General features: G+C 39.6%; 1 protein-coding gene and 1 pseudogene across 2 annotated transcripts in view; one reads left to right on the forward strand and one right to left on the reverse strand.

Moving 5' to 3' along the window:
* Nucleotides 1-12,103, reverse strand: part of LARS1 (leucyl-tRNA synthetase 1) — a 72,148-nt gene that overhangs the window by 43,885 nt on the left and 16,160 nt on the right. The window contains exons 8-12 of the mRNA XM_079915706.1: nt 9,336-9,399; nt 7,313-7,380; nt 6,740-6,965; nt 5,589-5,676; nt 5,430-5,506 (exon numbers count right to left, since the gene is read on the reverse strand). Coding sequence (XP_079771832.1) covers nt 5,430-5,506; nt 5,589-5,676; nt 6,740-6,965; nt 7,313-7,380; nt 9,336-9,399 — 523 coding nt within the window. The remainder of the gene's footprint in view (nt 1-5,429; nt 5,507-5,588; nt 5,677-6,739; nt 6,966-7,312; nt 7,381-9,335; nt 9,400-12,103) is intronic.
* LOC307184366 (translation machinery-associated protein 7-like) lies at nt 22-3,659 on the forward strand (annotated as a pseudogene). Its single transcript has one exon. The product of its transcript is annotated as a translation machinery-associated protein 7-like (transcript).

The following is a 12,103-nucleotide window of genomic DNA, read 5'->3' on the forward strand; positions in this document are numbered from 1 at the left end:
ATGATCAATAGTTCACTGGTGCAATAAGTCCCCTACATACGAACGCGTTCCGTTCCCAGAACACATTCATAAGTCCAATTGGTTCATAAGTCCAATTTGTTCGTAAGTCCAACAAAATTACCCTAGGTACCCAACTAACACAATCAGCTATATAGTACTGTACTGTAACAGGTTTATAATACTTTTCACACAAATAATACATACAAGACGAACAAACACAAAAAATAAAGAAAATATTTTTAATCTTACAGTACAGTACCTTGAAAAGTATATTACAATAGTACTGTACAACAGCTGGCATACAGGGGCTGGCATCAAGTGAACAGGCAAGAAGAGTTACTGACTGGAGGAGAGACAGGAGGTGGGAGATGATAGAGCTGAAGGATCATCAGCAACAGGACACGGAGGGCAAGCTGCAAGTTCACTCATGCCTAACATGGATGGCACAGGTTCTGGTTCCTTGCTGGAACCAGATGCACATTCGCAGCTTTCAAAGTTCACAACCTGAAGGTTTGTATGTAGGGGACTTACTGTACAATCATTAAGAGAAGCACCCTCCAAACTTTTTTAAACTATTTTTGTTCTTCCCTCCACAGAGAGCAATTTTTTAATTTTACAAAATATCTCAAGAAAGGACGTATGATTTTAAAAAACTAAACAGTTTAAGTTAGAGTGAATGACTTAAATGATGAAACTGTACAGCCAAAAGCAAAAATGCACACACACACACACACACCCCACTTAAAATGAGGTTCATATTCCAGGTTGCAATGAAAATGTGAGTATCAGAAAATTTTTCTCAAACCTTTTTTCAAAAGTTTTACGAAATCCATCACATCAACAGGTTAAAAAAGAATAATCACACAATCGTATCAACAGATGAAAAAAAGTATTTGGCCAAATCCAATACCTATTCAAGATAAAAACTCTCAGTAAACTAGAATAGAAGCAGATTTTCTCAACTTGGTAAAGACTATGTATAAAAAACCTACAGCTAGGGAATTTCCTGGCGGTCCAGTGGTTAGGACTCCGTGCTTTCAATGCCAGGGGGCAGGGTTCAATCCCTGGTCGGGGAACTAAGATCCCACAAGCCACGCAGCGTGGCCAAAGAAAAAAACAAACAAACAAACAAAAAACCAACCTACAGCTAAAATCATACTTGATGATTTTCAAAAAATTCAAAGCTTTCCCACTAAGATCAGACACAATATATATCCCCTCTCACTACTCCTTTTCAACATCATACTGAATGCTCTTGGTAATTAAATAAGGCAAGAAAAGAAAAGGTATACAGACTGCGAAGGAAGACAAAACTGTCATTGTTTGCAGATAGCATGATCACCTATGTAGAAAATCCAAAAGAATCAACAAAAAAAACGTCCTAGAACTAACAGGCAATTATAGAAAGGTTGCAGGATACACGGCTAAAACACAAAATTCAATGGTGTTCCTATATACCAACAATTAACAAGTGGAACTTGAAATTAAAAACACAATACCATTTACATTAGTAACCCCCAAAATTAAATACAGTTGCCCCTTCAACAACATGGGGGTTAGTGGTGCCAACTACCCCAAGCAGTCAAAAATCTGCATATATCTTTACAGTCAGACCACTGTATCCGTGGTTCCACATCTGCAAATTCAATCAACCACAGATCACCTGGTACTGTAGTACATATTTATTGAAAAAAGACTTATAAATGGACCCGCACAGTTCAAACCTGTGTTGTTCAATTGCACTTAGGTACAAAACTAACAATGTAAATGCAAGATATGAGGAAAACTACAAAACTCTGATGAACAGCATCAAAGAAGAACTGAATAAATGGAGAGATATTCCATGTTCAAGGATTAGAAGACATAATGTTGTCAAGATGTCAGTTCTTTTCAACTTAACCAACAGATTCAATACACTCTCAATCAAAATTCTAACCAGTTACTTTATGGATATCAACAAACTGATTCCAAAGTTTACGTGGAGAGGAATAAGCCCCAGGATAGCCAACTCAATATAAAAGAAGAATAAAGTTAGAAGACTGACACTGTCTGACTTCAAGACTTACTTATAATAAAGTTATAATAACCAAGATAGTGTGGTGCTGGCAAAAGAACAGACAGATAGATCAATGGAACATAACAGAGAGCCCAGAAAGAGTCCCTCATAAATACAGTCAACTGATCTTTGACAAAGGAGCAAAGGCAATACAATGGAGCAAAGACAGTCTCTTCAACAAATGTTACTGGAACAACTGGACATCCACAAGCAAAAAAATGAATTTAGACACAGACCTGACACTCAACACAAAAATTAACTCAAAACAGATCATGAACCTAGATGTAAAACACAAAACTATAAAACTCCTAGAAGATAACACAGGAAAAAACCTAAATGTCCACACATATGGTGATGCCTTTTTAGATACAACACCAAAGACATAATCTATGAAAGAAATCATTGATAAGCTGGACTTCATTAAAATTAAAAAGTTCTTCTCTGCAAAAGACAACATCAAGAGAATTGAAAGACAAACCACACACTGAGAAAAAATATTTTCAAAAAACACATCTGATAAAGGACTCTTAAATATACAAAGAACTCTTAAAACTCAACAATAAGAAAACAAACAACCTGATTTAAAAAATAAGGCTTCCGGGAGCAGGCTCTGGGGAAGGGGTGGCAGGCACCATGTTGGGCCCTGAAGGTGGCGAGGAGAAGCCCCTGAAGCACGCCAAGAAGCAAGCCAAGGAGATAGACAAGGAAGGTAAGGCATTCAAGCAGAAACAGAAGGAGGAGCAGAAGAAACTCAAGGAGCTAAAAGCGAAGGCCGCAGGGAAAGGCCCCCCTAGCCACAGGTGTTATTAAAAAATCTGGCAAAAAGTAAGCTGTTCCTTGTGTTTGAGGCAATGATGATCCTAATTCCATTCCTGTTTAAACATCTGGACTCCCTGCCATAGTATCTGTTGCCACTTATAGCTAGAATGAAGTGTTGTCTTGGAACCTATTGTACATTTAAGAATAAACTTTCGTTAAAAAAAAAAATCATACAGTGGCTCATCTTGTCTTTAGTTCTTCTCAGCCATTTCTACCTTAGCTATGAGACCTGCATAAACCCAGCCCAGAGAAGCCTGCCAAAATGTGTTCTTAAATCTTGGTTCTATCCTGAATTCTGTACCACCTGTAATTAAAACAACTCATTTAAAATAAATAAATAAATAAGCCAAAGACCTTAACAGACAAATCTCACCAAAGAAGATACACAGATGGCAAACAAGCATATGAAAAAACACTCCACAACATCCGCCATCAAGAAAATGCAAAATAAAACAATGAGATATAACTACACACCAATTACAATGGCCAAAATCTGGAAAACTGACAATACCAAATGCTGACAAGGATGTGGAGCAACAGGAACTCTCATACATTGCTGGTAAGAATGCAAAATGGTACAGCCACTTTGGAAGACAGTTTGGTGGTTTCTTACAAAATTACACATACTTTCACCATATGATACAGCAATCGCACTCCTTGGTATTTACGCAAAAGAGTTGTCTATACAATATCTTGCACACGGATGTTTACAGCAGCTTTACTCATAACTGCCAACACTTGTTAGCAACCAAGATGTTCTTCATCAGGTGAATGAATAAATGTACATCCAGACAACAGAATATTATTAGTGCTAAAAAGAAATATGCTATCAAGCTATGAAAAGACATGAGAAACCTTAAATACATATTGCTAATTGAAAGAAAATCTAAGAAGGCTACATACTGTATGATTCCAACTATATGACTTTCTGGAAAGGTAAAATTACAGTGACAATTAAAAAGATCAGTGGGGGGCTTCCCTGGTGGCACAGTGGTTGAGAGTCCGCCTGCCAACACAGGGGACACGGTTTCGTGCCCCAGTCCGGAAGGATCCCACGTGCCACAGAGCGGCTGGGCCTGTGAGCCATGGCCGCTGAGCCTGTGCGTCCGGAGCCTGTGCTCTGCAACGGGAGAGGCCACAATGGTGAGAGGCCCGTGTATCGCAAAAAAAAAAAAAGATCAGTGGGGACTTCCCTGGTGGTCCAGTGGTTAAGACTCCACACTCCCAATGCAGGGGGCCAGGGTTTGATCCCTGGTCAGGGAACTAGATCCCACATGCTGCAATGAAGATCACACGTGTCCTAACTAAGACCCGGAGGGAGGGAGGGAGGGAAGGAGGGAGGAAGGGAGGAAGGGAGGAAGGGAGGAAGGGAAGAAGGAAGGGAGGAAGGAAGGAAGGAAGGAAGGAAGGAAGAAAGGAAGGGAGGGATCAGTGGTTGCCAGGGGTGGGAGGGAGGAGAGACGAACAAAAAGAGCACAGAGGATTTTTTTTTTTTTTTTTTTTTCCAGTACGCGGTCCTCTCACTGTTGTGGCCTCTCCCACTGCAGCGCACAGGCTCCGGACGCACAGGCTCAGCGGCCCAGCCGCTCCACGGCATGTGGGATCTTCCCGAACCGGGGCACGATCCCATGACCCCTGCATCGGCAGGCGGACTCTCAACCACTGCGCCACCAGGGAAGCCCGAGCACAGAGGATTTTTAAGGCAGTGAAAATCCTGTGTATTATAATGATGGACACATGTTATTATACATTCGTCCAAATCCACAGAATGTACAACACCAAGAGTGAACCCTAAGGTAAACTACGGACTTTGGGTGATTATGATGTGTCAATGTAGGTTCATCTTCAGTAAAAAAAAAAAAAAAAGTACCACTCTGGTGAGTGATACTAATAATGGGGGAGGCTATGCAGGTGTTGAAGCAGGGGGTATATGGGAAATCTCTGTACCTTCCTCTCGATTTTTATTATGAACCTAAAACTGCTCTAAAAAAATAAGTCTTAAAGATTCTATGGGGGGCTTCCCTGGTGGCGCAGTGGTTGAGAGTCTGCCTGCCGATGCAGGGGACACGGGTTCGTGCCCCGGTCTGGGAAGATCCCACATGCCACGGAGCGGCTAGGCCCGTGAGCCATGGCTGCTGAGCCTGCGCGTCCGGAGCCTGTGCTCCGCAATGGGAGAGGCCACAACAGTGAGAGGCCCATGTACCGCAAAAAAAAAAAAAAGAAAAAAGATTCTATGGGGACTTCCCTGGCGGTCCAGTGGTTAAGACTCCACGCTTACACTGCAGTGGGGCGTGGGTTCTATCCTTGGTCAGGGAACTAAGATCCCACATGCCACACAGCACAGCCAAAAAAAAAAAAAAAAAGATTCTATAAATTTTACATCGATATTTAAAATTCAAATCATAGAAAAACATATAAATATCAAGAAACAGGTTAAAGGTAGCATTTCAAAGATACATGCAAAGCTTTTTAGCCTAATCCAATAATTAGTTCAGTGGTACCTAACCAATGAGATGATGAAGAGGAAATAGGAACATGAAACACAGATACTCACTTGCTTTTTCTTCAAGTCTCTGAAGGCAGCAAAATCATCGGGGGAGTCAGAAGGAACACTTGTGACCACACCAGTACCTTATAAAAGAAACTGTAGAATTAACTAATATAACCAGAATGTGTTTCGCAAAGAATTTCTAGAAAGAAATAAACTCTTTACCTTTATCCTCCTTGATGGTGAGCATTGGGAGAACATAGATCACCTTATAGGATGTTAAAGGCGCAGAAAGTGATGCACCAAGAATATCCTATGTAAGAAAAAGATCAGCATAAAACAGAAGTAACTTATTCTAATCATTAAAATTTAAAACAATGTTAACATTTTAAGCCCTGAGAAGCTAATAATCAACAGCACTCATTCTTTTATACCTACTAGACTAAAAATAATTGAAAATAATTATAATACCCAAATCTTGCAAGGTTGTGAGGAAATTAGTACACTTATACATTGCTTGAGGAAAACAATATAGGAATCCAACTTGGACCCAGCAATCCAATCCTAGGAATCTACCTCACAGGAAAAAGAATTGTTTTTTCTTTGAGAATCTCCCCAATGCTGTGTTAACTACATTAGCAAAACCTGGAAACAACTAAAACTTTAAATGATAATAAAATCACTTAATAAAATATGAAACATCAACAAGATAGAATACTGTATCTCTATTTTAAATGATAATTAGGAAGACAAACTGAATTAAAAAGATGTATCTTAAAAGAAAAAATCAGAAGGTCGGATAATACTGGACCCATATTCTCATATATCAACAAACAGCTTGCGGGGCTTCCCCAGCAGTCCAGTGGTTAAGACTCCACACTTCCAATGCAGGGAGCTGAGGTTCAATCCCTGGTCAGGGAACTAAGATCCCACATGCCGCTCGGCACAGCCAAAAAAACAAAAAACAAAACAAAACACACAAACAGGTTGCAGCTGCTTGTTTACCTAAGGAATGCACTTTTCAATTCCATATAGTTCCCACCCTTCCACTTTATTAATATACATAAGCTGCTTATGGAATTTATAGTCATATAGGATAAAGGCTAAATATAATAATAGCCTTAAAGGTTGAAAGCTATTTTTAAATTTATACCACCCATTTTCCTCATTCCAGAATCTGTTCAAATTAACATGGAAAAAAGTTGCATTTAAGAACAGGAAAAAAACACACCAAAAATATACACATTTATGACTTAACACATTTGACTGTAACGTATACCTCAATTAAAAGGTTTTTTTACATGTTTTCTCAAGCTTCATTTTTGACATTTTCCTCTAAATTCATGCACTAAAATAAAGTCTGTTACCCAACTTACCTCTCCCATTAACTCTTTAACAACAGGCACCACTCCGTTGTCCTTGGTAAAGCCCTGGTATGACATATTCCTTGCGGCTCTTTGGGTGCAGATGAATATATCTCCATTCACTGTCTCAAATCCAATGTACTTCATATGAGGGCAAACCCAACAGTTTGTCTGTCCAAACATGGTCTCAGGTCTGAGAGTAGCAGCTACCAAGAAGATATTTTTCCCTTTCAAGCCACTAGGAAGAAAAAATATACATTTATGCAAAAAACATTATGGATTCCATCACAACTATCTGATATTTCAAAAAGATGAAGCAGGGCTTCCCTGGTGGCGCAGTGGTTGAGAGTCCGCCTGCCGATGCAGGGGACACGGGTTCGTGCCCCGGTCCAGGAAGATCCCACATGCCGCGGAGAAGCTGGGCCCGTGAGCCATGGCCACTGAGCCTGCGCATCCGGAGCCTGTGCTCCACAACGGGAGAGGCCACAGCAGTTAAGAGGCCCGCGTACGGCAAAAAAAAAAAAAAAAAAAAAAAAAAGATGAAGCAACAATTCTTCTACCTATTAAGGTACGTAGCAAACCTACCTTAATTTGGATGGGTATGGCTCAAGCACTTTCAACTTGATTAAAGTATATTCCTGAGGTCCAACACCCTAAACAAAATAAAACAAAAATTCAAGGGAGAAAGAAAGGCTTGGATTACACCTACTAATCTATGTGACAGATCTGATTCAAATTTCTAAGATGGGTTCCTGCATTGTTAGAATAATTCTTTCTTCCAATGAAGAGACTGCCAGTGGTGTGCTGACCACATGGAAGCCTAATGTGTAAAAATGACTTGAAGACCACCATCCCACCCCACACCAGACCAAAACCGATCAAGGAGGCCCAGACTGTACTAAGTAAGATTTGCTAAGAGCTCCCTTGAGAGGGAAGAACAGCGGGAAAAAAAAATGAAGTGACTTGGATTAATCAGCCAAAATAGTGTTTGCCAAAATGGGAGTTAGAAGATACAACCAACATCAATCCTACAGAGCAGTCATCACAGACATACACTGGACCAGGGGTCAGATGATGTGCATTCAAAACCTAGCTTGGGCCCTCAGTTGTGGCTTGACCCAAGGAGTCACAATCACTCTGAGCCTTCTTTTCCTCATCTGTAAAATAACTGTGCTGTGACTCATACAGGACTGTCCTGAGGAAAACCTAAGATAATGATAGGAAAATGCTGTGAAAAACTATGATGTACTATTGAAATTTAGGATACTGCTACCACTGACTATATTAAAACTTAGCATAGTAAACTGGGCCTCTGAAGGCCCTCAAATCTTTCAAAATTTTGATTAACACTCATTTCTGTCAAATAAGTTACATCATAATTGAAGGCTGATTTTGAAAGGTAGTTGCTAGACTACAAACGTGTTCAAAGGTGGTAACAAAGAATGACACACTCATAGGGACTGCAAAGTTCAGATCCTGGCATTGCTGTTGATTTACTGTGCCAAGGCTTTAGGCAAATGACTTACCCTTACTTCATTCAAGTATTACAAGGAATAATGTCACGAATGTGTCCTACAGGAATGTAGAATGAACTGATGTCATGCATGGCTGGAAGTACTTTGGAAATAAGTAAGTAGGCATGTGACCAAAGCAAGTATAAATGGAATCTGCGTACATCAGTTAACCACATATCTCATTACCTTTCCTCATGCTCTCCTTTTAGAGCAGTGCACTCTCCAAGCAGTTCTTCTCAAACATTAGCAGGCATATGAATCACGCTGAGAACACGTTAAGACAGGTTCCTAGGCCCCACCCCCAGAGCTTCTGATTCAGCAATTTGGGAGTGAGGTTCAAGAATCTGCTTTTCTAGGATTTCTCAGGCAGTCCAGTGGTTAGGACTCTGCGCTTTCTCTACCAAGTTGCCTGGCTTCGATCCCTGGTCGGGGAATCCCACAAGCCAGGCACAGCAGCCAAAGAAACAAAACAAAAACAAAAAACAGACGAACAAACAAAAATGTGCTTTTCTAACACAAGCTGATGCAGCTGAACCTAGTGCTACTCTTGGAGTAGCAAGGTCCTTGACAAGATACAGGTACCTATGATGACATTCTGCCTCTGGCTTAACAGCCACCAGAGTATCATGACTATACACCTCAGCACTGAAATAAAGTGATTTTTAGATTTCTAATCTATTTCTTAAACTCTATGCCCACATTAAGAATTATTACAATAGGGACTTCCCTGGTGGCACACTGGTTAAGAATCCGCCAGCCAATGAAGGGGACACGGGTTCAAGCCCTGCTCTGGGAAGATCCCACATGCCGCAGAGCAACTAAGCCCATGTGCCACAACTATTGAACCCGCGTGTCAAACTACTGAAGCCTGAGCGCCTAGAGCTCACACACCTAGAGCCCATGCTCCACAACAAAGAGAAGCCATCGCAATGAGAAGCCTAAACACCACAACAAAGAGTAGCATCCACTTGCCACAATTAGAGAAAAGCCCACATGCAGCAACAAATACCCAACACAGCCAAAAATAATCAAACAAGTAAATTTATTAAAAAAAAGAATTATTACAATACCTACTCTATGGCACAAATAATTACCTCTCCAGTTTGTCTGTCATGATCCATACAAGGCTGTCCATCTTTTGGAGAATAAATGGTATACCTAAAAAATAAGTAAGTGACAAATATTACTATAACATACAAGTTTTATCCTAACATATTTGCCAGTGTTGCACCTAACCATCACAATATTTCTTCTAACTAAAACTTCTAACTGAGCAAATGTCTACATCATTTTTATGCTTTTATGGTGAGTTCTACTGCCAACACAGTTATTTAATGAAAGCTTTCTGCCTTCATCAAAGGTAATACCACTGAAAAATATTCACTGATCTTGGCTTTATGGTATGAAACAGAAGACTGTAAAATATAAATTTGCCTTTAAAATGAAAATAGCATAAGGTAGACAGCAGAAGAAGAACTACAATCCTGCAGCCTGTGGAACAAAAACCACATTCACAGAAAGACAGACAAGATGAAAAGGCAGAGGGCTATGTACCAGATGAAGGAACAAGATAAAACCCCAGAAAAACAACTAAATGAAGTGGACATAGGCAACCTTCCAGAAAGAGAATTCAGAAAAATGACAGTGAAGATGATCCAGGACCTCGGAAAAAGAATGGAGGCAAAGATCGAGACGATGCAAGAAATGTTTAACAAAGACCTAGAAGAATTAAAGAACAAACAAACAGAGATGAACAATACAATAAATGAAATGAAAACTACACTAGAAGGAATCAATAGCAGAATAACTGAGGCAGAACGGATAAGTGACCTGGAAGACAGAATGGTGGAATTCACTATTGCGGAACAGAATAAAGAAAAAAGAATGAAAAGAAATGAAGACAGTCTAAGAGACCCTGAGATAACATTAAACGCAACAACATTCGCATTATAGGGGTCCCAGAAGGAGAAGAGAGAGAGAAAGGACCTGAGAAAATACTGGAAGAGATTACAGTCAAAAACTTCCCTAACATGAGTAAGGAAAGAGCCACCCAAGGCCAGGAAGCGCAGAAAGTCCCATACAGGATAAACCCAAGGAGAAACACGCCGAGACACACAGTAATCAAACTGGCAAAAATTAAAGACAAAGAAAAATGATTGAAAGCAGCAAGAGAAAAACAACAAATAACATACAAGGGAACTCCCATAAGGTTTACAACTGATTTCTCAGCAGAAACTCTACAAGCCAGAAGGGAGTGGCATGATATACTTAAAGTGATGAAAGGGAAGAACCTACAACCAAGATTACTCTCCCCTGCAAGGATCTCATTCAGATTCGATGGAGAAATCAAAAGCTTTACAGACAAGCAGAAGCTAAGAGAATTCAGCACCACCAAACGAGCTCTACAACAACGCTAAAGGAACTTCACTAAGTGGGAAACACAAGAGAAGAAAAGGACCAACAAAAACAAACCCAAAACAATTAAGAAAATGGTCATAGGAACATACATATCGATAATTACCTTAAACGTGAATGGATTAAATGCTCCAACCAAAAGACACAGGCATAAAGGGAACCTACCTCAACATAATAAAGGCCATATACGACAAACCCACAGCCAACATCATTCTCAATGGTAAAAAACTCAAAGCATTTCCTCTAAGATCAGGAACGAGACAAGGATGTCCACTCTCACCACTATTATTCAACATAGTTTTGGACGTCCTAGCCACGGCAATCAGAGAAGAAAAAGAAATAAAAGGAATACAAATTGGAAAAGAAGAAGTAAAACTGTCATTGTTTGCAGATGACATGATACTACACATAGAGAATCCTAAAGATGCCACCAGAAAACTACTAGAGCTAATCAATGAATTTGGTAAAGTTGCAGGATACAATATTAATACACAGAAATCTCTTGCATTCCTATACACTAATGATGAAAAATCTGAAAGAGAAATTAAGGAAACGCTCCCATTTACCATTGCAACAAAAAGAATACAATACCTAGGAATAAACCTACCTACGGAGACAAAAGACCTGTATGCAGAAATCTATAAGATACTGATGAAAGAAATTAAAGAGGATACCAACTGATGGAGAGATAGACCATGTTCTTGGATTGGATGAATCAATACTGTGAAAATGACTATACTACCCAAAGCAATCTACAGATTCAATGCAATTCCTATTAAATTACCAATGGCATTTTTTACAGAACTAGAACAAAAAACCTTAAAATTTGTATGGAGACACAAAAGACCCCGAGTAGCCAAAGCAGTCTTGAGAGAAATAAAGGGAGCTGGAGGAATCAGACCCCCTGACTTCAGACTATACTACAAAGCTACAGTAATCAAGACAATATGGTACTGGTACAAAAACAGAAACACAGATCAATGGAACAAGATAGAAAGCCCAGAGATAAACCCACGTACCTATGGTCAACTAATCTCTGACAAAGAAGGCAAGGATGTACAATGGAGAAAAGACAGTCTCTTCAATAAGTGATGCTGGGAAAACTGGACAGCTGCATGTAAAAGAATGAAATTAGAACACTCCTTAACACCATACACAAAAATAAACTCAAAATGGATTCGAGACCTAAATGTAAGACTGGACACTATAAAACTCTTAGAGGAAAACGTAGGCAGAACACTCTTTGACATAAATCACAGCAAGATCTTTTTTGATCCACCTACTAGAGTAATGGAAATAAAAACAAAAATAAACATATAGGACCTAATGAAACTTCAAAGCTTTTGCACAGCAAAGCAAACCATAAACAAGACGAAAAGACAACCCTCAGAATGGGAGAAAATATTTGCAAACGTATCAATGGACAAAGGATTAATCTCCAAAATAT

The sequence above is a fragment of the Stenella coeruleoalba genome (genome assembly GCF_951394435.1).
Source record: "Stenella coeruleoalba genome assembly, chromosome: 3".
NCBI lineage: Eukaryota > Metazoa > Chordata > Mammalia > Artiodactyla > Delphinidae > Stenella > Stenella coeruleoalba.